Below are 25602 nucleotides of genomic sequence, written 5' to 3' on the forward strand. Positions count from 1 at the left end.
TTGAGAAGTTAGGTGCTGTAGCAGGTAACTTTGTTCTCTTTGGTTGGGCTTCTAAAGGAAATTTTTGGTAGAACATAAAGCTATGAGATGAATCAATCCATGGAACCTCCAGATTAGATGCAAATATATAAGGTTCAACACGGGTTTACTGTTCACTTAACTATTCACTTAACCTACAACAAAACAGCTTTCAAAGAACTTAATTTGTTCTTTGGGAGAATGGGAGCCATTCCTAGAAGAAGCCAAGGACCAAGCTGCAGAGGCAGTCATGTGAAAAGTCCAGCATTCAGATTCTGGGTATAGATAAGTGAGGTGAATATTTAAATTCACAAATCAAATGAATACCAACATCCCCTTTTGATATTCTTGAAAAATGTTTTGCCTTTAAGGTTTAGCTCTTGCTCATGTGATGGTATTCAGGGTTTTGTGGACAGCATTTACACATAATATGACCAGCTCTACCACGAAGGAAGCTACTGGATAGCTAATCCTAATGTAAGTGACTGCCAAAATCCTGGCACCTATGGTGAGTGCTGAGGATATACACACATGTAAGGCATATTCACAGATCTGGTTCTGAAAAGCCATATTCTTTCCATTTTCTCCTTATTAACTAACCGAAGAACACTAAAATAATTGGACTTGCATGGCGCTGAGAAGAAAAGTCATCCAAGTTTTGTACATGCAGAAATAGCACTGAGAACACTAGCATACCATATAAATACCTCAACCTAATGTCCTTTTCCTTCTAAATTCAGATTAACACCCTCACAGTGAAGTATGAGATCAAAGTAATTAGTCAGAGTTTGGTGCTTTATTTGCCACAACACATAATCTTTTCAACCCCAGCTGTCCTTACCCCCACCCCTCTCCTTTATGAATGCAGAATACTATGCTTAAGAATGAGAAGGCAGTGAATAACAAACACAGAATGATTAATAAGAAGTGTTTCTGTCAAAACTGATATTGGAATAAATGATTAAACCCGTCATAATCAACTCATATATTAAACTGAATGCCTTAAAGTGAAAGCTTGTCATTTATAGTAGTTTTCGCAATGGGCAGTTATTCTATGTGTTTACTTCAAGAGTACATTTTTGTATTTCAGTAAATCAAGAAATATTGATTTTGAGCAAGTCATTGATTTTATTGTCAGAGCAAATTTAGCTTTGAGAATTGATTTTATTAACCTATTTCATAAGTCCCTCTCAACACACAATTTGTGAGCAACCCACATTCTCTTGATGTAAATGCCACTTGTAATTTAGCCAAAAAACAATTTAAGTGGAGATGGCCAAACTCATTTTTCATTTATGTTTATGCCATTCTGGAAAAAACTCAGCAGTCTTGCAAGGATATACAATTGTTTCTAAGTGAAAATATCATTCCCTTATTTTCAATGATATAATTTCAGATTAACAAACTTGACTTCAATGGGATGTGGTTATTTCATAGAGTTTTCTGGTTATCAGCAACAATTTTGGAAAAAAACACTACCAAGCGAATTTGATATACCTACTTTTCAGAACATGCATTCTGGACATTTATTTAGCATCTGTGTTTTACTGGGTACGTGTAAATAGTCAAAATTCTGTATTTTGTGAAAAATTTCAATACAAAGAATCACTAAAGAACCCACAAAAGACCCTATCCCAACTGAATGCTGATGTCCTAAGAGCAATATGAAGAATTTGTTTTATGACATGCTTTTTCTTATCTATGATTTTGCAAAAGTTCTTTCTCCATGGCATTGGAACTGTGTTGTAGAGTAAGGTAAACTAAATCTTTTTCTGGCAAGTAGCCAGACCACCATAAAACAGGATTTTAGGGGACAGAGAGATTTAAAACTTTGGTATGTTTGATTTCAGCCCCAAAAGTTTACCTTTTTAATTTCATTTTCATTTTAAAAATAAAACCATTTTATTTCCACATTTGCCAGACCCCCTGTTGTAAGTTATTTGCTAAAGGGTGTTTGCATTTTTTAAAAGGCATTGAAAACCATCAAAATGAAGCATCACATTTCAGATTTAGTGAGACATTTTGTTGCTGCACAAAATGAGGAAAATGAGCAACATTTGCACATAAATTGAGAGTCACATGTTATATGACCAGGAAAAAAATTACGTGTACAACCCTAGATACAGATCACAAGGAGAAGGCAGGGAGCAGACATTGCACCTGGCACTACTTCTTGCACCTCAGAGATCTCTCATCTGGTTACTGATGCCCCCGGCAGATGTTATGTGTATCCAAGAAGTGAGTAAATATGCTTCAGGCATCTCTAAGTTCCATGAAGCATCACTCCTGCCAGCAGGACTGTAGCAATGGAGCTGAGAGTCACAGTGCCTCCATCTGAGGAGCACGAGTTGCTTCACTGGGTTCCTGCTTATGATCTGCAGGACTGACTATCCTGCAAGAAGAGGTGCCGGAGCAGAAGCCAAGGTGCCCAGAAACAATATCACCTTAAAACAATTAGTAGGCTAGTGTGAGATTGGGTTTAGCACAGCTAATCCACTTGACCCTGTTCTGCTTTACATGGAAAAATTACATATCTGCTGGACCAGAGAGAATAAGGAGGCTTGTCTATCAGTTCCCCTCCCTGCATTTCCAAATACTTAGTGACATGTGAAGTGGAACGAGGACATTATTTTCAATTTTGACTCTAGCAATACAATCCCCAAGTGCTGCTGTGATGGTAGCATCATATTCCATTGTTTGTCCCTGTGAAATTTGATAAAAACTACCCAAAACATTGACCCTGTATTCCACATGTATGTGATTACAAGATCACAGTAAGCTGCTATTATTCAAATACTACTCAGAAACTAGGAACAAGACCTTGCAATTGTTATACAGCATATTTTAAGTGATTTTGCAATTGTGAAGGATTGAAGAAAGGGCAGGGAGAAAATGAAATGTAAAATAACTGGATCCTGGTTATTAGCTTACACAGTCCATAATATATCTTTTGTATGCTACATGAATGCTTAAAGTTTTCTTCAAGTACAGCTTTTCCCTCATTTTGAGTCTGATCGTTATTGGCAAAGGCCAACCCCTTCCTTGTGCTATCTACAAGCATGGCTCACTGACTAGTCAGGAGTACCATTTATGTTTCTTCATGTTTATCTATATATCTTTTTTAGTATAAACTAGAGAGGCGGTAAGTGTGTTTTAGTCCAATTTCTTTTACACTGCTTTTGAAATAAGAACTGAAAAGCACTTTGAGAAATGTATTGAAATGCAGTAGCTTCACTACAGTACTGCTATTTTGTAATTACTTACTGTAATGCTCTTCCATGATTTAGAATAGACTTAGATGTCAACAGAATATATATTTTTTCCATTTAGTAGTTCAAGCAAATAAGTCTGAATGCTGGACTAAAGGAAAGCACTCTAAACTTCTCATAAACTCCTTGGAAGCTGTATCTCAAAGTAGCAAGCAACTTTCTAAAGCAGTATATATTCATTATATAAGCACCTCTACAAATTCACATGCAACCTCCTGGATAAAATCAAGTGTGTAGTTTTGCATTTATATAATACACCTTATAATAATAGTGCGAATGGAAGATCCACTCCATACTGCGCGGTTCAGAATAATCTGATTCATCTGGCATATTCTGATATATAACTGTTGTATGAGAAACCAATCCATCTGTCTCCACAATGCAGAAAAGTGACAACACATGAAAACCAGGTGTCTACCTGAGTGATGTCCATTCCAGAGTCACAGCTCAATGGCTGGGTTGATGTGAGGCCGTTCGAACCTATTATTGTTGTGATCACACCGTTCTCATCAATTTTCCGAATCATGGTACCGTCAACGAAATAAATAAATCCATGCTTATCCACAGTGATACCTGGATGAAAGGGTAAAAAAAAAAAAAAAAAAGTGTGTTAACATCGACATTTGCTGGATTAAAAAAAATGTTTCTTCTCTTAAGGCTCTGAAAATGTGATGATTAAAAAAGTATAAGTCAATTTTTTTCTACCTATTACTTATTTGAGGCTTATACAAATTGTATATGGGAAGATCCTATCTTTCCAAAGATCAGACTCTCTTTGACTCACGTAGAAAGAGGGAAGGTGCAAGGAAGAAACAGAACAAAGCAGCAGATGCTTTTCTTGTAATGTATATACATAAAATTACGCTCTTCAACAACTTCATGGCCATCATCACAGAGTGGGAAAAGATTAGCTTTTCTAAAAGCTTATTTTCCACTTGATTTTTCTTCATTTTAACTTTCTTCATTCTCAACCAGAAGCAAATTTTTTGTATTACTGTATTGCGTGACTTACTGGAGCATTTGAGCAAGTAGGAAGCACCCACAGAAAGCGAGAACAACTTTTGCAGTCTGGGGGTTATACATACCAGTGGTACAAAACAGGCTCTGCTTACCAGGCGGAAGGAGTACCTGTGCTGCAGAATGAATTGCGGTGCAGTGTTGCCCAAGACACAGTCACGTACTGGAAACAGTCTCATGGCAACACCAGGCTTCAGCAGGAGCTAGTGCTGCTCTGCCACTGCTGGGTCTGCAATAGCTTTAGCACCACTGCATGGCAAAGGAGAGGTGGCCCCTGAAACAAATGTGAGGGCTCTGCAAAGGAAAGTTATTGGTCTTCTGTATTTCAGTGGGGAAACTAAGGCACAGAGTGCTTGCTGTCTCCCACTGGCAGTGCATGGTATCCGCTGTGTCACAACCTGTGCCTGACCCTGGTCTGTCCTAGTCTAGCACTTTCTCCCCAGTTCTTCCTGAATTCAATATTTGTCAGACTTTTCTATATTGCATGAAATGTAAGATCTTTTTTTCCCTGAAACGTTGAAAATAGCTAGAAAAGCACTTCTATTCATGTTAGGTTTGTGAAATCTTTTCTACTGAACCCGTTCCATTTCTTGCTTTAAACTACTTCATAATTTCCCATTTAAAGTTGCATAACTTTGCAATTATAGCAGCTGCTGTGCACAGCCAAGCTATTTTAATAATGAATTTATGTTCTGCTACACAGAAATGAAAGGCAAAGGACTTGAACAGATGGTTTGGACAGTGGCTTATATGGTTCTTGATTTTTGTCCCCTGCATTTACCACAACTGAAGGCTGCATGTTCTCTGAATTTACAAAACACTTGTCTGCACGCCAGTTTAGGATATCACACAGCAATTCCATATGACATTATATAAGAGAAGAAAAATAAATAAATAAATAAAAAAGAATTCCCCCACCTCCCAGTCCCATTTCCTTATATTTAATTTAATTTCTTTAAGTACATAGGAGCAGCTGTACCTCCGGATGAGGGGGAATAAGCAGTGCAGGGGACAGGGGCAGGACCAGGTAGCCCTGATGGGCAATACATATCCTTTTGGGGCTGAGAGGGGGACAGTGTCCCCAGACCCTTGTGTACATCTATACCCAGCAGCTGGAAATGCGTTTGAGTCTATGGGCTGTCTCTTAGAGTGTTACCACCCAGTGGCAGGGCCCCAAAATAAATTGCCCATGGCCACTTTTCTAACAGAGAGTGTGAATAATGTCAACACCAGGTTCTACAGAGAGGCCAGTAGGATAGCGAGAGCTTGCCTCTCCCCCATGACAGACGGTTTCCCTCCCTTGCTCTGGACAAGGGGGCTGACGGTCTTGTGGGGCCAGGCCTCAGGCGCTCCCCACCACAGCACCCCGCTCAGGCCCTGCTGTGCTTGGCGTGATGTTGAGGCAGCGTGCAAAGGCCTCCTCACGAAAATATCCAAAGGCCACAGCTGTTAAGTTTTTAGTGCCTAGCACTCCTACTAGGTCCAGTTTTCAGGCTATCAGCATAGTGCTGCTAGTTGAAATTAATTGTTTGAAATTGGGGATACAGTGTATTCATCTGGCTGCAAACTGCTGTGAGAAGACAGATACTCATTGCCCTATCTCCTTCTCCTCCCTGGACAAAAAACACCTCTGGACTGCTGAAGCGCCACAGGATACAGAGTAAGGCTACATCAGTCTGTTATGTTAAACTGCTGATCAGTGAAACATCAAATTCTTCAGGAACAGAGATCACCTGGGGGACTGAAATCACCTGGGGCCATTCAGTTGGAAGGTTATAAAAAGGAGGAAGCAAGCACTCCCGTTTTAAGGGCTGGCTTCCTGTGAGTTCCTGAAGTGTCTATCTGGTGGTGGTGCCCTCAGAGGATTTTTGCTTTTTCATCAGAAAGCTAGGGTATGTTTAGAAACTTCTGGGTGACTGGCAAACTTGTCTGCAATCTGTTTCTAAAAAGTTAAATCATAGCCCAAAAGGCTGAAGGTTTGAAGGTGAGCTGAGGGAAAGGGTGTGTCTGAAAACCAAAGGGGTTTGTTCTGGTGTGTGGGATGAACCATGTGTCCCAGTTGCTGGGAAGGGCTGCACCCCATCTGTCTCTCCCTCGTGCTTAAGAGACCCATGTATACAGAAGGCTAGGCTATGAGGTGCCAGTGGGTTGGGGCCTAGGAGCCAGGTCAGACACAAAGCCTAGATATGCAAAATAAACTGTAAAATCTCTTGATGCAAATGAGTTGCAAAAACTTCCAAGCTAAAACTCTGACTGAAGCAAGAAGAAATCCAGTCTTATTAATGACTGTGTAAATAAGGAATTGGTTTTACAAATCAACCATGCGAAAGTGACTGTACCTTCAGAGGTGGTCTGCAGAGGTTTTCCTGACAATTATTCCTGAGGGCTCAAATTATGACCTGCAGTTTAGCTTGTACATTTGTAAATTTTCCCTTTAAAAAATGAGAAGGGTTATGTTGACACCCCCAATGCAGTGTGGGGTCACAGAACAGGCAGAGCCAGGGCTCTTGGGCACCTTCTGTGGGGACACTCCAGGTCCTTGCCATCCTGCCTGGACTCTGCACTGCTCTCAGCAGCTCTAAACGGTGAGGCTAAAGCACGCTAATGGATGAAATGAAAGAAAATGCAAAAGGTGCTAGTAAGCCATGCTAGGGCTTCTTGGATGTGAGGAGGTTGGTGACAAAAATCTCTTCAGACTCAGCCTCCTAACTCTTAGTACTTTCTTGGTAGTCTCTTCAAGACTCCTGAGGGAAGAAAGAAGTAGTCATGCTGGATTACTGTGATGTGGATGGTGTAAGGAGCAAGGAACACCTTATGTGAATGGAGCTATGATTGTTGGGGGTGTTTTCAACCTTAGTGATAATGCATTGTGGAGCTATATCACATGGGGTATATCAGACATAGCAATACTTGATGGGATTTGATTTGCTTCCCAGTGTAGCTCACAAGTTCAAGTGAGAAAGCTGATGTGTGTGGGACCTACAGCACAGGTGTTGTCTTGGGGCCTTGCCCTGCAAGGGGAGGGAGCTGCATGGGCAGCAAGGAGCTATGCTTCTCACCTGGGCAGCACAGCCAGATCCATGCCACAGATAACACAAGGCAAGTGCATCTTGTTGGATGCAACTTCCCTGTGAACAGATGGCTATATTGGCTTCAGACCAGCCATTATATAAAAGTCAAAAATTAAGCAGCACTGAAAGATGCTTGGTTGTGTTGCTGAATGGATTTCAAATACAGACTGTATAAGAAAACCACAGATCTAGCAATAAGAGTACATATTTGCCTCTCCAGCCATGGCAGAAAGGCAATCTATCTGCAGGGGAGTATATATGCCAGTGGGGCATAAACAACTCCAGGTCTTTAGTGTTTGAACTAAAGGCAATAAATATCTGGTACTTCCTAATTAGCTAAGTTTCTTCAAGTACCTGAGTATATATGTTCAGCAATGAACTAGTGCTTTCTCGTGTATACTAAAATTTTATCCATTTGAAAAAAATTACTTATGTATTTAAGTCCTGTTGACAAATGCCAAATATGTCATCTGTTAGAAAACAAAATACAGATTCGTGGCTGAACTGTCCCAATTTATTCATTATTACAGTTGGGTACATTAATGTTCCTGTCACATCTTGCATGATGCCTCATATAATCTGTACTCCAAGAGCTTATTTTAATCCTTTTCTGATGTACAGTGTAATACAGAATTGAATCACATGCAGCATTTCATTGTGTTTAATCACTGGGGAACTTGGAGAGGAATCATGCACGTGCCAAGTGTAATGAATAGCTCTGAGTGCAAGTTTCAACACTGCTCACTCACTGAGTGAAAATGGTCTTTTTTTATTTATTGCTTTTGTTTGCACTGAGAATGAAATGTGGTTTGTATTAGGTTCTCAGTCTGGGTCCAGTTTTCTAAGGAACTGTAGCACCAAACTATGTCCACCTGCTCCTGTCTCTGGGCACAGATGTGGCCTACTGCACAAATGACAATTAGCTTGCTTGGATGTAAGATTCCTCCTTAAACACTGATACCTGAGTCATGGCAAAGTTAACAGGTGCAAATATTTAGTCTTGCTCTTTGATTCAGAGCTGAGCGCAGCCTGTTTTTGAGTAATGTGCTTGTACTGAAGTACAAGTTCTAGTCATGTTTAGTCACTGGGACTGTATTACATAAGACCATAATTTGTCCGTGAATTTAAAACAGTAGCTCTTATGATGGTTATAATCATTGATTACAAATCATAGCTCATTGTAGATTCGTAATTAAATTAGAAAATATGGATTAAAATTAATACAGCAAGTTCCCCATTAAAACAGATTATTTTTGCCCCACATCATAGCCCACACTCGCATTTTAAGAGACTTTTTGGGAACAAATCTTTTTTTTTGAACATGTTAATGAAATGAATAGCAGAGCTATATGATGCCCACTTGTGAAAATCTACACTTTCTTCTCGGCTAAAAACTGCAAATGAGTATTTTACATTAAATTCTTCAGAAGTTTATTTAGAAGTTTTCATATACGAACATCTAAAACTACTGTTGAAGATGGATAAAAGAGAATGCCACCTTCTGCTGAAGAAAGACTGTATTAAGAAAAGTTGTGATTCTCATAAAACTTTTAATAGGAAGAAGTGAATCAAATTGGTTAATTACCATTTTATGGTTGGTAAAAGGGCAAATTACATGCCATCTATTTCTAAACTTCTAAATGTCTCTGGTGCTTTTAATTAAAGCTGCCATCTAGAAACTACTAAAGCAATTTTATGCAATTAGTTATTTATAGGTTACCATAATACACCACTCAAAATATGATTCAAGTGATTTGCAGTCTGGTGCTTTGTGATCTTTGTCATCTTTACTTCGTTACTGTCTCAGTACTAGCAGCAAAATGTTTAACAATTCTTTGTTGGCTGGAACATGATTTCAGTACTAGTGCTTCAGTGTTGTTCTCTTTGGAGATGCCTAACAGCAGAGCTGGAGCAAACAGCATTTTAACTACTGACTGAAAACATCCTGCTTCTGGTCTGAGACGTGATGACTAGGGTCATACTTATTGCTGACGACAGTTAGCAGAAAAGCAAATAATGTATGCATTCAGATGAAGGTTGGAGGAAGTTTAGGAAAACCTACTTTCCAAAGAAAGTTCACTTATGTTTTACAGGCCTCTGAAATCATAGGTAACTAAGGCAACGGGGGGAAAAAAAAAGGGAATATATTTTGCTGAATCCAAAATTGCATGAGATGAATTTTTTGTTGCTTTTGATGCACAAATGACAATCATTTGAGGCTGAAAGTTGGTTTATTCTTCTGACTTTACATGGTACTACTGAAACATCTCACCACATTTTGCTTTCCTTTTTGAATTGTATAGGAGGATTCAAAAGCTCATGAATTTGTAAAATGGCAAAGATTCCTGAGTGAATAGGGGTTTCATTACATGTGGCAAGGGCGTCTTGTTTTCATGAAAGGCTATATTAAGAATTTGGTGTGCATCCTATTGAAGCCAACAGAAATCTTTTAGCTGAGTAGGATCAGGCCGTAAATGGCTTACTGTCATTTGAAAAATGTAAAGGTTTAGTCTGAGCAGTTTTCTTGCAGCTTTATTTACTTTAGCAAGAAGCGCTGCAGATGGTGAACAAGAAGACTGATTATTTCAGGATGTAAGCTGCTGGGGTGAACGTGTTTTTAAAACCATGATTTTTTTTAGTAGTGTTTCTTTAGTAGAATAATTTCAAGCAAAATGAATAAAGCTATGTTGCAAAACTGATTTTTAGTTTAAGCTTCTATTTGTGTTGCTAGTTCATGGTCATACATTTGAGTGGAAAAAGCATTTTATGCGTGGGATTTAGAACTTACTTCAGCCTTTTACATTTCCCTTGTGCTTGCTTAAAGGTCACTGCATCTGTAGTGAGGTCACTGCACTGTATTCAGGTAGTCTGTACTCAGTGTGCAATTCTTAATTTCTTCTGCAGGAGTGGCTCTCCACATAGCTTGCACAGATGTGTGAGCATCTATCTTCCAGGCCTAGAGTCTGGTTTGGACCCAGGAGTCAAAAAGCAGACACTGCAGGGCTTTAGATGCTTAAATCTTCAGATTTAGTGCTTGGGCTTCCATATGTTCTAAGTCACTTCTGTACCTTAAGGTTCAATCATTGGAGGGACTTGGTGGTTTAAGAAAAGTTACTTAGCTTGTTCTTCCACACTAGCTTTCCTGTGTGCATGTTCTGAGGCTGCCTCAACATAGAGTAATTTAAATCAGATGTTAATCTAAGTCACTTTTCTTGGTGTACTGACTGGAAAATACTATCTCAGCAAAAATCTGGTAACTTGTTTGTCTCAGCCTCTCTCTGCCTCTGTCAGTTAAGCCTGGAAAGTTACAACTATTTATATGTCTGGTTTCAGAACTGGTTTCAGAAAGGCAGGGTAAGTGTTTAATGCCTTTGATCCAGGTATTGGCTTTTCATTGTTAAGCAGAACAACTCCCAGGTATTTCTATTAATTGTAGTGCTTACTGCTCCAATATTCAGTGACTAATCTAGTAAAATCAGGACACTATCCCTTAGTGCCTTATTATAAATATTAACGCAGACTGTTCAAATGATAATGTTGGTGACTAGATATGCCACAAATACTTTTTAATCAAAAAAATTCCCCTACACACCAGAATTCCCCATCCCAAAATTAAAATCTGTTGCTTAGTAAAGTTCAAGATATTAGAATTCAGTCAGTGATTAATATCTTGTGTAGTTACTTCTTCATTTTCAATATCTTCTTGTGTAATAAATGTGTTCAGCTTGTCACAGCTCTTATTTTATGTTCCCACCTTGTACCATTTCACATTTTGCTTAAGTACTTGGTCATCTATTACATGACTCATTAGTCTGAGTTCTATACAGAATTAAAGGAAGTTGCAGTAAAAATAATATATTGAAGTTCAAGTTTCAACTACATCACCCATGCATGTTTAAAAGCATCTTTCAAAGTCAGCTCAAACACAATTGTGCAAGATGGATGTTCGCGAAGCCCCATCTCTAGTCCTTCATAGAGAAGTGGGAACAGACCGAACAAAGCCCCACACATTTGTTAACTGCAAAATGAAAGCTGGGGTAAGATCAAATCTTAATTGACCAGTGTGACTTCACGATGTTTTACTGTCTGGTATTCAATCCTGGTCACTTGGCAAAGACAGCCTTGCCAAATAATGAGAGATGAAAGCAGCTGAAAGCCTTAAATAGTCAAAAATCTATGAGACTCTAAAAACAATACTCCAAATAACAAAAAACAACCTACCTACCAAAATAGAAAAATCCGAGTTCAAAAAAGTTAAAACAGCATTTGAACCAACTTTCATTCAGAAAAATAAATATATGAATTTCCAATTGCAGACTTCTGAGGACTTTACCAAACAGGATTAAGTTTCACAACAGTGTTACACAGTAGGTATCTCTAATCAATTTTACAAATGGATAAACTCAGTCATATAGATAAGCCTCCATTCAAAGTCACAAGCAGGCAGGAGCAAAAGTAAGAATACAACTTCTGAGGAGTAACTAACCAAGGTGAGACAGCCACTAAACAGTTCCTTCTCAGATACCAACCTTTCTACCACATAACACAATTGTTATTTATTGCAGAAAAAGGGAACGTTTGGAACAAAAATGAGGCAGATGGAAAAAATGGAGCCAAAAGTAAGTTCTACATCAGCTTAAAAATAAATGTTAATGTTGCATGGTCACTGAAGAATGCATTTGAATATATTAAATATTTTGACAATTACTTTGTCTTTATCTGCATTATGAGGTATACACTTTTGGATCATAAAAATCTCAGATGAAAAGTTACATTAATTCATTTAGTCCTGTGATCAAATACTACATAACGCTGTGTTGCTTTGTGTTCAAATATCTTTAGATGTGGATAAGATGTTGCTGAATCTCTGGACTCACCAGAGATTCTTTGTCAGTTTTTCCTGTCTTCTAGAAAAAAATATTTGCATGTACATTTTGAATGCATTTTCAGTAGAAGTGTGACATCTTCTAAATTAATAATTACTCCATTAACAAACAAAATAAGTGATGCAAAATAATCACCAAAATATATTTAAGTATATATACGAGTTTTTAATTTTTTTTAATAAATACCTAAATCTATAGGTACCAGGCAACTACTTCCTACTGCTTTCAAGGTTACCCAGTGTTTTAGTGTAGAGGCAAACAAGGATGTGCATTTGTAAGGCCATCATGATAATGCACAATTAATAGTTTGTGCTCTGCTGGTGGCAGAGTTGGTGCTGCATTATGCTAGGCCCTGCACAAAAAGGGAATGTGCCAGTCCACAATTCCTTGAAATTAAATCTAAAATCTAAATCTAAAACCCAGAGCACAGAAAATGACAAACAATTTCAATTTAAACTGATATAATTTAGATTCTTAAATCAGCTGGGAGCCATTACCTGAATTTGCCAATGTATGAGCCATTGTTAGCTTACAGTTAATTTTTTAATTTTTGCTGGCTGCCCCAGCACTCATGAATTGTACTTTTTATTCCTCTTAATGTCTCTGTGATTAGCACCTGTTGAAGAAGCCAGCTATGCATGAATATTTTAAAAGTAGATAGCATATTACGAATTTTCAAAGATATTTCCCCAGTAAGAAAGATGAAACCACTAATTATATTGTAATTTGATATGATCAATTGTAATAATACGTTGATTATTTTCCTGATAAAGGATCCGAAAATCTTTTTCATCTATTTTTATAATTGATTCATAACATTAATAAGCTTCCTGAAGATCAACATTTATTTGCACTTACCTCTCACATAACTTCCATCATTAAAGACATGTTGAGGTTGTTCTACCAATAATTGTGTCACTTGCTAAGCCTTAGAACAGGATTATTTGCTTGTCCTAGAAATGTTTGTTTGTATATATACATTCGAACTTCCTACTGCTACACAGCCTTCCTTCATTAGCTCAGGAAAAACAATCAAAACTTCCTTAGAGCCAGTCATTAGGAGTGAGCAGTGTGTTAGAGGGGGGGCATGTTAAAAGCCCACTTAGGCCTCTGCCACTGGAGCTGTTGTTTACCCTTTGTTCCAGGGATATTACTGGGAGCTGATCAGCTGCTTTAGAGGACTGAATCCAGACATTTTATCTCAGTTCTAATTCAAACTGCAGTTCTAATGCACACTACAAGGAGATTAATTGTGCTGCTAGTGAGGATTCAGGCTTCATGTGCATTTTGCCTGTGACAATATAGGATGTACTCAGAAAGGCTTCAGCAAAATGCTTACTTCAAATGGAGCAGGTGAGATGCTCGTATTTTAGAAAGTGAACTTAATGAGGAAGGACAAATGAGATTTCTCAATATACTTGATCTTACTAGCTGTTTGATTTGAAGAGCCCTGACTTAAAATGTGTAAGCCCCACTAACATTACCACAGTCATCCAAATACATAAATAAAAAAACGGACTTTACAACAACACTATTTGCTTAGAAGTTAAATATAATTAAATGCTGATACCTTGCAACAGAAAGTTAATTAAATAGGAGTGCTGCCATACAAGAAAAGAGTATTTATAATCACAGAATGGTGTGGGTTGGAAGGGACCTTAAAAACCATCTAGTTCCAACCCCCTGCTATGGGCAGGGACATCCTCCACTAGATCAGGTTGCCCAAAGCCCATTCAACCTAGCCTTGAACACTTCTAGGGATGGGGAAACAAAACTATCTGGAAAATCCGTTCCACTGCCTACCACCCCATAGCAAGGAATATCATTCAGTTAGAATCCCACCTAGCCCTCCCACAAAAAGGGTCCAGGACAGAATCGTTTGGGCAGCCCTAACCTTATTTTGGCAGCATCACTCAGGCTGGGTGTCTGCGTTTTTTCTTGCCCTGAACCCTAACCTTACACACTGCCCAGGTCCAACACAATCCCACGTAGGGCTCCCAAAAAATTGGCCAGGACTGAAAGGTTTGGGCAGCCCTAACCTCACTTCAGCAGCCCCTGTCACACTGGTGCTCTGCTCTTTTCCTCTTTCCAAAACCTAACTGCAGCTCTAAACTGAACCCTAGACAGTACTCAGGTCGAACTCAAACTCCACTTAGGACTCTCACAAAAAGGGAGTGAAAGAATTTGCATCCCACTTCAGCTGATTCTAGTCAGAGTGTTCTTCATATTCAAAAGATGAATGAGCTTTATAATATTATTTAGCTTTACTATGGTTAATCACATCATATCACCTGAGACCAGTTTTTGCATATCCAGTTGCATCTGAATTTCTAAGTAATGTAGGAGGATGAAAGCTGATTCCCCAAGTAGTTTAAATACTTTTCTTACCTCTTGGACTGTTGAGAGATGCCTCTGATGCTCTCCCACCGTCTCCACAGTGACTCTGGTCAAATGGAAGGCACTGATCACCTGTTCCTGCCACCACATCAGCATTTTTGGCCAGATCCTTTGTTTCAACAAGTGATTTTGCTTTGTAAACTTTTCTGGTGTTGGTATCTGACAAGTAAAGGGATTCTGACACTGGGTCAACAGCCAAGTAATATTTATGTGCAGGACTTGTACTAAAAGAGAACAGAAGACCATCAAAGTTAAATTGTTTTTCTTACTCATCTTTGGTCATGCTAGCCGGGCACTTGTATTCTCCTACTTATCTCCAGGTGTCTTTTCAGTGATTTGGGGATGGGAAGGTGTAAGTGACACCAGCTATCACGGTGCTCATCCGAGCACCACTGTTGAGGAAGAAGGAATCAGCAGTGGCCGTAGGGCTTGCTCAGCCAGCTTGGTGTCAGGTAGAGAGTTTATGCAGAGAGTGGTATTGCTGTTGTTGGTCTGGCCAGTATAATGCTAACTGGATTGACTTCAGCTTATTTAATAATTACTACTTCCAAAAGCAATGTCATTTTTTCTATATTAAGTCTTAGTAGTCTTGGCACTGAAAACAAATCTATGACTTGCAGCAAAGTGAATCACTGACTGTTCTGCATGGGTACTAATACCCACTCTTGGTTATTTTTATCTGTTTCTAAACCTTAGGAAATATGAAGGTATGAAATATGGTGCCTTAATTCATGCTGACTGTATTGTCAGGAGCGAGGCAGAAGGCCAAGCACTGTCAGTGCAACTAGGCATGAATTAATGCACCATAATTCATGCACTGAAGTGCCTTATTGAGCTTATAAAATGTTATTTAAAAAAATATTTACATACGTTAATTAAATGGTGAGGATCATAAATTCTAATCAGAGCACTGGGCTGCATCTTATTAGCAAGTAAGACTTTTTGTTTCTTTTAGAGTACAGAGTTAATTTCCATTTTGAGGAAATCACCTAGGCATGTGGCACACCACACCAGTGCCCCAAAACTCATGAGCCTGTGCTGCAGTCCTGGTTATAAAATAGAATCAAACCCTGGATAGGTGTAGATCCTTCAAATCACTCAGTCCATTACTGAAAATGGAGGAGATGGGCAGAGGCAGAGATGTGCTCGCTGCTTGGCAGAGCATCCAGGTCTCAGGCAGTACTTTTACCACTGCAGAGTTTCTTCTGGGGAAGGAGGTGATTTCTGACTGTTGGCTGTGTGTGATGACCTTCCTGTAACTCTTTATGGAATTGTCCTATACAAATACACTCAGGTATTGCTATGCAGATTTGTAAGACTGATAAATTGCTATCTTTTTGTTACTGAGTTGTGCAAATGTTAATACCTTAACACTTAAGATTGCTGCAACAAAGTTAAGAAATGAGATTTACTTCTCTCATATTTGTCAGTCTTGTTGTATGCTAGGTTTGGCAATGATCTTCTGCAGACCCAGGTTTTTGTGCCACCACAAATCAGGAAAGGAAGAATTCAGACAGTACAGTGCTGAAGAACTGGTAGAGGCTCCAGGACAGATATGTAATGCCTGAAGTAACACTGACTTATTTTGCTGACTAGATTCCAGGTTGATGTAGTCTCTTTAAATATGAAGCTTTTGCTCGTTTGAAGCAGATACTAAGCTTTATTAGTCATCTATTAGACAGCTCTACCTTGCTAAGCAATGTTTCAAGCAAATGTAAAATACTCAACGTATCTTTTTATTTTATCAATATGAGTACTCTCTCTATATAGCTAAGAAAGAAACCTCTAATGGACAATCAGTTGAAATCTTTATTTGATTTCTTAGCAATCAGGCCAATGTTGTACCATGGTAAATGTGACAGCTTGGGCCTATTTCATTGGTCATTCTCCATTCAAAAAGGGACAAACAGCACCTCTGATGATTGGGTCACAAGCTAGACTAGCTTAAAACTGACCTTAGTCATAAGCTTCTACAAAAGATGGGGATATATAAGCAATGAGATATTTCTACAGTTGGGGAACAGATGTGACACCCAGTCCAAGGAAATTCAGGGAATGAGAGAGGACCACAGTATGATGCAAAATGAATAAGTGGATGAGCTAAAGGCAATTGATGCTGAATTGCATATCACCATTATTATAAAATTGTTTGTTAAAAACATTGAAAATCATTTATGCTCTCTGGAGTGATCTCTGAAGAGACTGACCAGCTAAAAGATTACTCTTTAATAAAATACTCCCATGGAAAAAGTTGCAAGGAGAATTCACAATGTTAAATAAACATCTTCTCTGTCATGCAGAAACTGTAGGGAACCAGGGGTCATTATATACCCTCCTTGTAGACACATTTTCTGTCACACTTGCCATTACATTTAATAGACTGTTTGTTAAAAAAAAACAACTGTTATCTATGCTTAAAAGCCTTGAATACTGAAATGTTTACAGAATTTTAGTAAAAACGGAAAAAAATCAAATTCTCCTCATCTTTGCAGAAGTTTGCAATCAAATCTAAATCAGAGCCTATTTAAATTATCCTATTAAAAACTACAGGAAGTAGCCTAGGATTTATGATGAATCTTTCCAGAAAAAATGGTAACAGGCCTGTAGTACAATTTATCCCTGTAACCTCAAAGTCTAGTTTTCCATTTGACCAGTTATCAGATGCCTTTCAATGCCCCTAGATCTTATTAAAATCTTGAAGGCAATAAAATTTAGAAAACCACATAGGATGAGTCGTTTTTTAAACAGTCAAAAAAACAAGATCAGTGTCTTCTGTATCCCACTCTCCAAACTACACTTTTTTTTTTTACAATGTTTTCTTTTTCCTGGCAAAGCCTTTTTTCCTGCTTTTTTGGAGACTAAAGATTGTGTTGAGGATTTGGATTTTGAGCCTTTTCTTTCTTGGCCTGTTACATAACAACATCCAGTTGTTGCTTCCATGTGTTTATGTGAGCACCCTAGAACTCTCCAAGATGTGCATAACCCAGTATTTATCCTTGCTGTGGCCTTTACAGAACAGCACAGATTGGGACTGATGAGTGCTCCTCCGTACCCTCAAAGACTGCAATAACTTCAAGTTATTTCCTCAGGTCTTCCATGGATTTTACTTGGGTAGGATATGGATAGAGGCAACTATGATTTTCTGGTTAATAGGACTGGGGCACTTGTATATTTTCACAAATAGAATTAATTAAGGCTTAAGCTTATCTAAAAAATTATCTAAAAAAAAAACCCAACAATTATAATGTGTAGTTATTTAAAAAAAAATCTACTTTACAAAAGAAACGCCCAAATTAAAAACCTGACTGAAGTTCTGAATGCATTACAGAGTAAGTACATTCAATTTGCTTCTTTTCATTAGTGTACAAAGATACTGATCAGGTTAGTATAAAGGCAAAAGGAAATGATCCTTCAGTTAAAATATAAAACCTTGCACTAGAAATTATTCCATTTTTATTAACCTTTCATTGTAAAACATATGAAATACATCTTCTATAAGCAGGCTGGCAAATAACCTATAGTATTCAATAGCATTCTAGTGGTTACACCAAGTAATTCTGACCAGTAATCTCAGCCCGCAGAACTTATGTTCAGTCCATGCAGCACCTCCTGCTATGCCATGCAGTCATTAGCTTAGCTCATTTATCTCATTTATGTACTTAGATGCCAAGAAGTTTGTTTCTAAGGGTACACAGCGTCTTGGTGCCTCGCTGTCTCTTCCTAGCCATCAACGTCATTTCTGCAGGTGGACTGTTACAAATCCCACAGTCTATTGCAGAAGCCTCGTGTCCAACACTAATTCTTACTTTTTTTTTAAACAGCTTGCATTGTAATGTCAAAATGTTTAATAGAAATGGGAAAAGTAACTTGCTTATGCTGTAGCTGGAGGAAGCAAGGACCAAGCTGCGATGTGCTGCCCTCAGCTTTGGGACTGTTGTGCTCTTAGAGCACCCCTCCATAACTAAGGCAGATTTTAAAGTTCAAGTATGCTAGAACCACTAAAGCACAGGCTCTTGGGGGATTCAGAAACCATTTTCTTATTCCTTAGTTGCCAGACCCCAGTTTGCTTGGCTGGCTATATCTATGATCATATGAGCATAACATGAAAAGCATAGGACAGCTATGAATAGCATTCCCAGCTTGCAGGTTCAAACCTCTCCATTGCTGCTTGGTGATCAGCAAACAGGTTTTTAGATCAATCAGTTGATCAACTGATTTGATTCCCTCAAAGGGAACAAACCAGATCACCTTAAAGGTGAATTTGATTTACATTTTTATTTATGAAATTCAAAGTGTTTTCCTAAATAAGAACTTCTACTAGTCAGGTCTTTTGTAAGACATGTTCAACATGTTTCACTTATTACTGTTAGCGTTTTTTACTCACCTGTGTCTTGTGTCTCTATTCCTAGTAAGACAGACCGGTTCAGGTTTAAAAAAAAAAAAAAGACAAGAAATATTAGTACTCCACAACACTATGTTCTTTGTCTAACTGCTGTATACAAATAAAACATTGTTTTTCCTGGCATTTGCTTCTTTCTCTCAAAATCTGTTTCCTTTTCACCACCCACCACCTTCACATTTTCAAGTTCATTCTGAACAATCAACCCACAATTTCATTGCCTGCAATGTTAGCTAGTTAGAAATTCATGGGTGCTAAGTAAAAGAAATTTAGTGCATCGGTGTCCAAAATCTTTCCTGCCTTCCCCTATGCCCTGAAAGGGAATCCAAAGCAGGAGTCAGTTGCAGGGCAGTTGTTAAGAGTGGCACTGGCCCAGTCTGGGACACATCAGTCTGCAATGCCAGGTTTGCTCATCTGCTTAAACCCAGCCAGATCCTGTTACAGATAAAGAACAATTTAATTGTATTAATTTATTTCAAACACGGTAAGTCTGTCTGCAGCCGCAGTGCTGTGATCTGATGTGACACTGTGAATATTTGCTATTGAATAGGGGTGGGGCATTTTTCTAAAAGCTTCATGGAATTTGAAACCTTTTTGGGGAAAATTGCAAGAAAAGCCCATATGAGAAGGGGATTTTCAACTTTTTTGCGGGATTGCATGAAAATCCCAACAAGAATAATAATTAGCTTTATTAATTCTGTACTCTGTAGAAATTCATTATGCAAAATCTGTTCTAAGCGCCTCTTAGGATGCCTTTTTAAACTGATGACTTGAAACAATGCATACATTTTCTGATGACCAGGTTTGACAGTCAGTGAGACACGTGTTCAGGAGGCAACCAAATGCAGATGCCTCTTTAAAGCACAAAGAAAAAATGTAGTTTTCATAGGTGTATCATAGCCAGGGTAGGGAACACTAGCCAAAGCTAACCATATTTTTTTTTACCTTAATTCTAATATGCCTATAGAGTTTCCAGAGGGAAAGATCCGTCTGACAAAATTGAAGTCTCCGATGTACAAACTCCCGTCAGGCCCAGAAGCAAGAGCAACTGGGGCAAAGAGTTTATTGTTGAGTGCAAGACCGTTGCAGTTGGAGCAGGAGACACTCCTCTGGTGTCCATTGCCCATCACAGTGGAGATGACTGGCGGCTGCTGGGAAATGAACATGTTTTCACCATTTCCTTTGTGTACAATTCCTAAGGGGGAGGAAGGGGGAGAAAACAGGAGACAAAAAAAAAAGCAGATGTATAGTGCTTAAACTATTCTGCAATTTGGGCTTTTGAAATCCTACAGAACAGCAGATTGGCAAAATTGCAACAGCCATCAGATCTGTTGAAGGCTGCGTCACAGGGCTCCACTAATCTCTTCCAATTTTGTTCAGTCCCAAGTTTCACCATCGCTGCTTTGTCGATTAGTGGTGAGTGGCCATTTTAAAAGCCAACATCATGAGGAGAACTCATGGTTACTTAATGCTCTAACAAATTGACTGTTAATTGCAGTGCTGTCTGATTTCTCAGGGATTACTACTTTAATATTCATTTTATTCATAAATTTTTATTAGTTAGCAGAGGAATTTCTGAGGCAGTTTGAATATTTAATTAAAGGAGATTAATAGCAGGACTACTATGCATTTTTCACAAAAGAGCACTGAGTGGCAGTACAAAATCAATATTCAAATGTAAATGTGAGTCCTTCATGGTACATAAAAATGGTGCAGACTGCAGCAAAGCCAAGCTAGAAGTAACTCTGAGGTACAAGCAAATTTCTTACCAATAGGAATATATTACGTGCTGCCATAAAGTTTAAAACAACTTTCCAACATGTCAGTTATTTCAGTACTGCTTTGGGGCATACATTATTGACTCTTCCCAGCTTTTAGGTTGTTAGCACCAGACCCAGTGCAAACATGCATTTTCTCAGGTAGATATCTGCAGTGTTTATTTTAAACAGCAAAGTAATAATATATTTAAGAAGTACCTTTTCAATGGCATATTATTGTAAAATTTTGACTTTTTCTGAGTGAAAGTTGAGCATTAAAATTTTCATATTTCCCTTAGAAATCCCAGCATTTCATCAGGAAAAAAGTGGCATAATTAAAGGAATAAACACAAGGGAATGTACTTTTGGAGGACTCTTCCTGATGCTCTGAGATTTGGGGTGCTGCAGTAAGGATACATTGAGACACTTCAGTGTTTTCGTGAAGTACAGTGGATGTATCTGTGTGTGTGCTGTCTCTCTCCACTTATGTAAAACTCTTTTTGTGGCTCTCAAGTAAGCCAAATTAAAATTCTCAGTGGAATTATATGTGTTACCACAGCTGTTTTCAAGAGAGTTCTATTAAAAAAAAATCTGAACAATGAAGGACAGAATATTTGTATTTGGTTGAACATTGGCTTAAAAAAAGGGCAACTTAGAAATATGCCAGCAAAATTAATGGCAATATCCTCCCTTACACGCCAGATAAAAATACAGCTAAATGAAGATGCTGCCCTTTGTCTGAAATTAACAATGTAAAGGTAATCGTTCAACTGCCTCATACAAATGCCAGTAAATAATTAGGGCTCTGGAGAATATCTTTTGCTGTCAATAAATGTAAGCATGTACTTAATTTCAGGCTCTCGAGCTGCTGCTTTAATTTTAGCCAGTGCTGTGTTGCACTGGGGCTAGAATTACTGTAAAGCATAAAGTCCCTTTAAAAGTACTCCTCCTTCCCACAGATAAATAAAAATGGAATCAATACACTTGCCCATCAGAAGAAAAATTTAATTCAGAGAATACTCTGAAAAATCGGTTAATAGTGCATTTGCTTGTATTCAGCTGCGTTTTTACAAGGACTTCATACAGGAACTAGCATTTATGGTATGTGTTCTCCTCTGGATTATGAGAAATACCCTGAAGATCTTCCAAACTGACTGACGCCTTTCTCTTAGAAAACATTCAACTCAGATCATGTCATGAATTGTAAGGGATCGACCCTCTGGACTGAAGGAAAAGTAGAAAAGGAGTTCAGTATAGCTGAGAAAAGGATGGGATCCTCTGTCAATGTGAACTTCATATTGATGCAAAAAAGTATACATTTAAAATCTTTAGCTTGCGGTGACAGCCATGCATCGGAATACATATTTTTCACATCTAAACTGCAAGAATCAGATTTTTTTTTAGCTAATTAACATGTAGCACTAGAGCATTGTTTTTAATTGGTACGGTTTCTGCACGTCAGTTCTTGTCCCTCCAAAGCTTAGACTGTGCTATGAAGTCCAACTCTGTATAATTGTATCTATTTATTCCACAACTTTTCTATTCTATTTATTTTGTAACCTCTCTAAGAGGAATAGCTTTTATGGAGAGGGAGATAAGCATAGCCACCTCGTCCCTGAGCAGAAACAGCGCACACATCAGCAGAGCTGCTGGAAGCAAGGCTTAGTGGCTGAAGTTAAATATAAGTTCTTCAGGACTAGTTAACTCAGCAAGCAAAGTGGTTTTAGTCTGAAAGCAAAATTGCAATTTGCAACAGAGAATTTTTAGAAAGACATTTGTGTTATCGTCCAATGCTATTTCTGTAGTTAATCCAGTGACAGTGTTTCAAAACTGGATAAATTTCATGCTTCTCAGAAGTGCAGCTCTCCATATGTACAGAGAAATGCTTTAATTAAAAATGAAAATCTCAATATATTCATACTTGAGAAGGCTCTTCATGCTTTTCATTTCACTCACAGCTGCATGGAGATAAGTCTGAATTGTGTAATTCTAGGTTTGAATCATATTCTTCTCCTCATTATAAGTATGGTTTATTTATCTGAAATCAACAAGCAGTTCACTAGTTTCAAAATCAAAAGTGCACTAGTTACTTTTATCTTTTTTTGGTGATAAAGTTGACTATTTAGTTTTGCTGATTTACTATGGGCCTGCAGGCTGCTCTGTTAGGTGTGTACTAGCTATGATAGTCATCGTTTGTCTGTTCCTAACTGCTTTTCTAATTCATATATATCTGAGTGAGGTGTGCACTATTATGCATAATAAAGCCTATTATGGTCATGAGAAACAGGCAAGACACTGCTCTGCCTGGGCTTTGTGCTCCTCGCTGGAGATGCCTACACATGCAACCTGTGCACAAAGTGAGACTCGCTGACTGCAAATCAAGCGTGTGCTTACACCCTGCCCGGCTGCATCTCTGTGCATAATGGATGAAGATCTGAACACCTTCCCTCCGATTTCAGCCTTGACCATGCCCAGCGCACTGGGAACACATGAGGAAGAGGAGCGTGTATGAGAGGCTGCACGTTCGCCATTCTCGCTGTTGGGCTGGGGAAGAGGGCACAGGCTTCAGATTTCAGAGGAGGCGCTGTGTGGCTGACAGGTCACTGCTCACCAGATTTCCTGAGAGGCTGTGCCACACAGCTGCGATGGGCCAGTAAGCAATTTGTCACCACACACCCCGTGCTCTGGTTTAGCCTCACTCGCATTATAATTGTCTGTTTTACAGAATCTGAGAACATGCTAGTGCCTATAGGGTGAATGATAGTAGTAACCACTGCAGTTAGCAGATAGTCATATAAACTGGACTTAGTGCCAGCAATTTATTCTTGAAATTAAACTATGCAAGTGGTAAATTGGCACTAAGGAGGAGGCTATAGGGCACACAGTTGGGGGCTGAGCTGACTGAGGTCAGATTTCTCTTTGTGTTAAATGTCAATAGCTGGCATTTAAAAGAGACAATCTATACAAACCAATAAGACAGGGCATGAAAGAACTGCTATTTAAAATGTCAAACTATTTTAAATCAAAACAGAAATCCAGATAATTTACAAACTAAATCTGACCTTTTGTATTTGGAATATTTATACTGTAGCTGTGCATTCAACAACAGAACTTGTAAAAACCTGGCAGACATACATCTGTACATGAATCTTCATTACAGAAGTTTGTAGGTGGAAACAGATTTCAGTGGACAGACTCCCAGTAGGAAAAAATTGAGAGAACTTCACTGAATCCAGCACTAGAATGATTTCTGTGATCTGAAATCTGACCCCAAGTATCACAAGCAAAGTGAGTTATCTGTTTATCTGCAAAATCGTATTTTTTTCTAGTTAGCATCATTTATAAGTATTGTTTTAATAGTTTAATCTCACTAAGACTTAATTCCTGATTAAAGAAGTTAGGGGAAGAAAAAAAAAAAAACACAACAAACAAACCAGGAATAAAACAAAAGCGATGAAAAAACAGATTCAAGTCTCCATGCTTGAAGAATCTGTATGCAGCATTAATGGTGTGACATAAAAAGCATTTGCAGATTTTTTTCTAATGCTTTGATTGGATTTGAATGGATTGCTTGTCCCAAAGAGTAACTGTGCTTCTCTGAAAAGTGGGCAGCAACAAAAGCTTCTGCACAGTGGACTGGCAAGGTGGTTTTAGAGTGCCACCTCTCACTCAGCTGTTCCATTTCCATGCATGTTTTGTCTCCCTAGAGCTGTGACCATCAACACTGCTACTAACCAAGGTTAGTCATAGGATGAATTAGGAATGTAGGCACTTCACTGAGAATATAACACACCATAAACTGACCTAAAATGTAGTACTTCCATACCAGCAGTGTGAAAACAAACCTAAACGAGCATGCCCTTTTCCCATCCAAATGACCAAACTGTCCAATCACCAAGCTAGTGATCACAACAGTTAGGGATATTAGTGTTTAATACCTGGGAGCCAGAACATTAAAAATATGCTTTCAGATGGCATTTACAGTTCATTTCTCAATAAAGGATGGTGCACATTCAAAGAAAGAGGATTAAACATTAGAAACAGTAATACTGAAAATCTGAACAATTAATTCCTTTAAAATTTGTATTCTTCTTCTGTGTGGCCAGTTAATAAAGTAAGGACTTACCACTTTGTGGATTTAATACATGGTGTTTGTTTATGGACCAGCCTCCCAGATTTGAAGCATCCATTTCAAAGCCTTGAAGGATTACTGTTCTTTTCTCCCACAGAATAAAATCAGGACATGTTTCATATTCATAACCCACGGACACTGTAAACAAATAATTAAAGATCTATCAGTTTAGTTTTTTCTCTGTGAACTACTAGGTAATTTTCATTCTAGGTTTTGATATTCACCGTTCAAGTAATGATGTCATTAATTTACCTCTGCCTGATTGCTACTGTCAAATGGAATTTTTAAACAGAGTTTAAGAGATTAGTATGTTATTACAGCTATGGTTACTACAGTTTCAAAGCAGAGAACTTTGTGTTATCAGTTATAGATTGTCTTAAGAACATAAATCTCCTCCAATGACTTCTGATTCGATAGTTTATTGTATTTCTGTGAATTATCTGAGCAGTAGCCTAAATAGAAAAACAAAATCCAGGTTAAAACAATCTGGCTTTCTTTTTTGCTAAGTGTGAGCATATTGATATTAAATTCTCATAAACTGGATATTTTTGAAATGTAGCAATCTTTAACCTAAAGATCATGCTGTAATTATAAGGGCTGTAGTTGGGTAGAAGTGGATTGCCAAACTGAAAGTTATGTTTTGACATTAGATCCCA

The 25602-nt window shown here is 38.3% G+C and overlaps 1 protein-coding gene and 1 long non-coding RNA gene across 10 annotated transcripts in view; one reads left to right on the forward strand and one right to left on the reverse strand.

Annotated features, from left to right (window-relative positions):
• TENM1 (teneurin transmembrane protein 1) overlaps nucleotides 1-25602 on the reverse strand; it is a 332069-nt gene that overhangs the window by 46326 nt on the left and 260141 nt on the right. For all 9 annotated transcript variants that reach the window (XM_083797987.1, XM_083797988.1, XM_083797990.1 and 6 more), the window contains 5 exons: nucleotides 24941-25084; nucleotides 20003-20252; nucleotides 19043-19063; nucleotides 14650-14882; nucleotides 3706-3860 (listed from right to left, as the gene is read on the reverse strand). In XM_083797987.1, the coding sequence (XP_083654113.1) occupies nucleotides 3706-3860; nucleotides 14650-14882; nucleotides 19043-19063; nucleotides 20003-20252; nucleotides 24941-25084 (803 nt within the window). The remainder of the gene's footprint in view (nucleotides 1-3705; nucleotides 3861-14649; nucleotides 14883-19042; nucleotides 19064-20002; nucleotides 20253-24940; nucleotides 25085-25602) is intronic.
• On the forward strand, nucleotides 3905-20164 carry LOC310881144. Its single transcript, XR_014572139.1, has 3 exons — nucleotides 3905-6196; nucleotides 11941-11994; nucleotides 20025-20164. It is a non-coding gene; the product is annotated as an uncharacterized lncRNA (long non-coding RNA).

The sequence above is a fragment of the Anser anser genome (genome assembly GCF_964211835.1).
Source record: "Anser anser genome assembly, chromosome: 13".
Lineage (NCBI taxonomy): Eukaryota > Metazoa > Chordata > Aves > Anseriformes > Anatidae > Anser > Anser anser.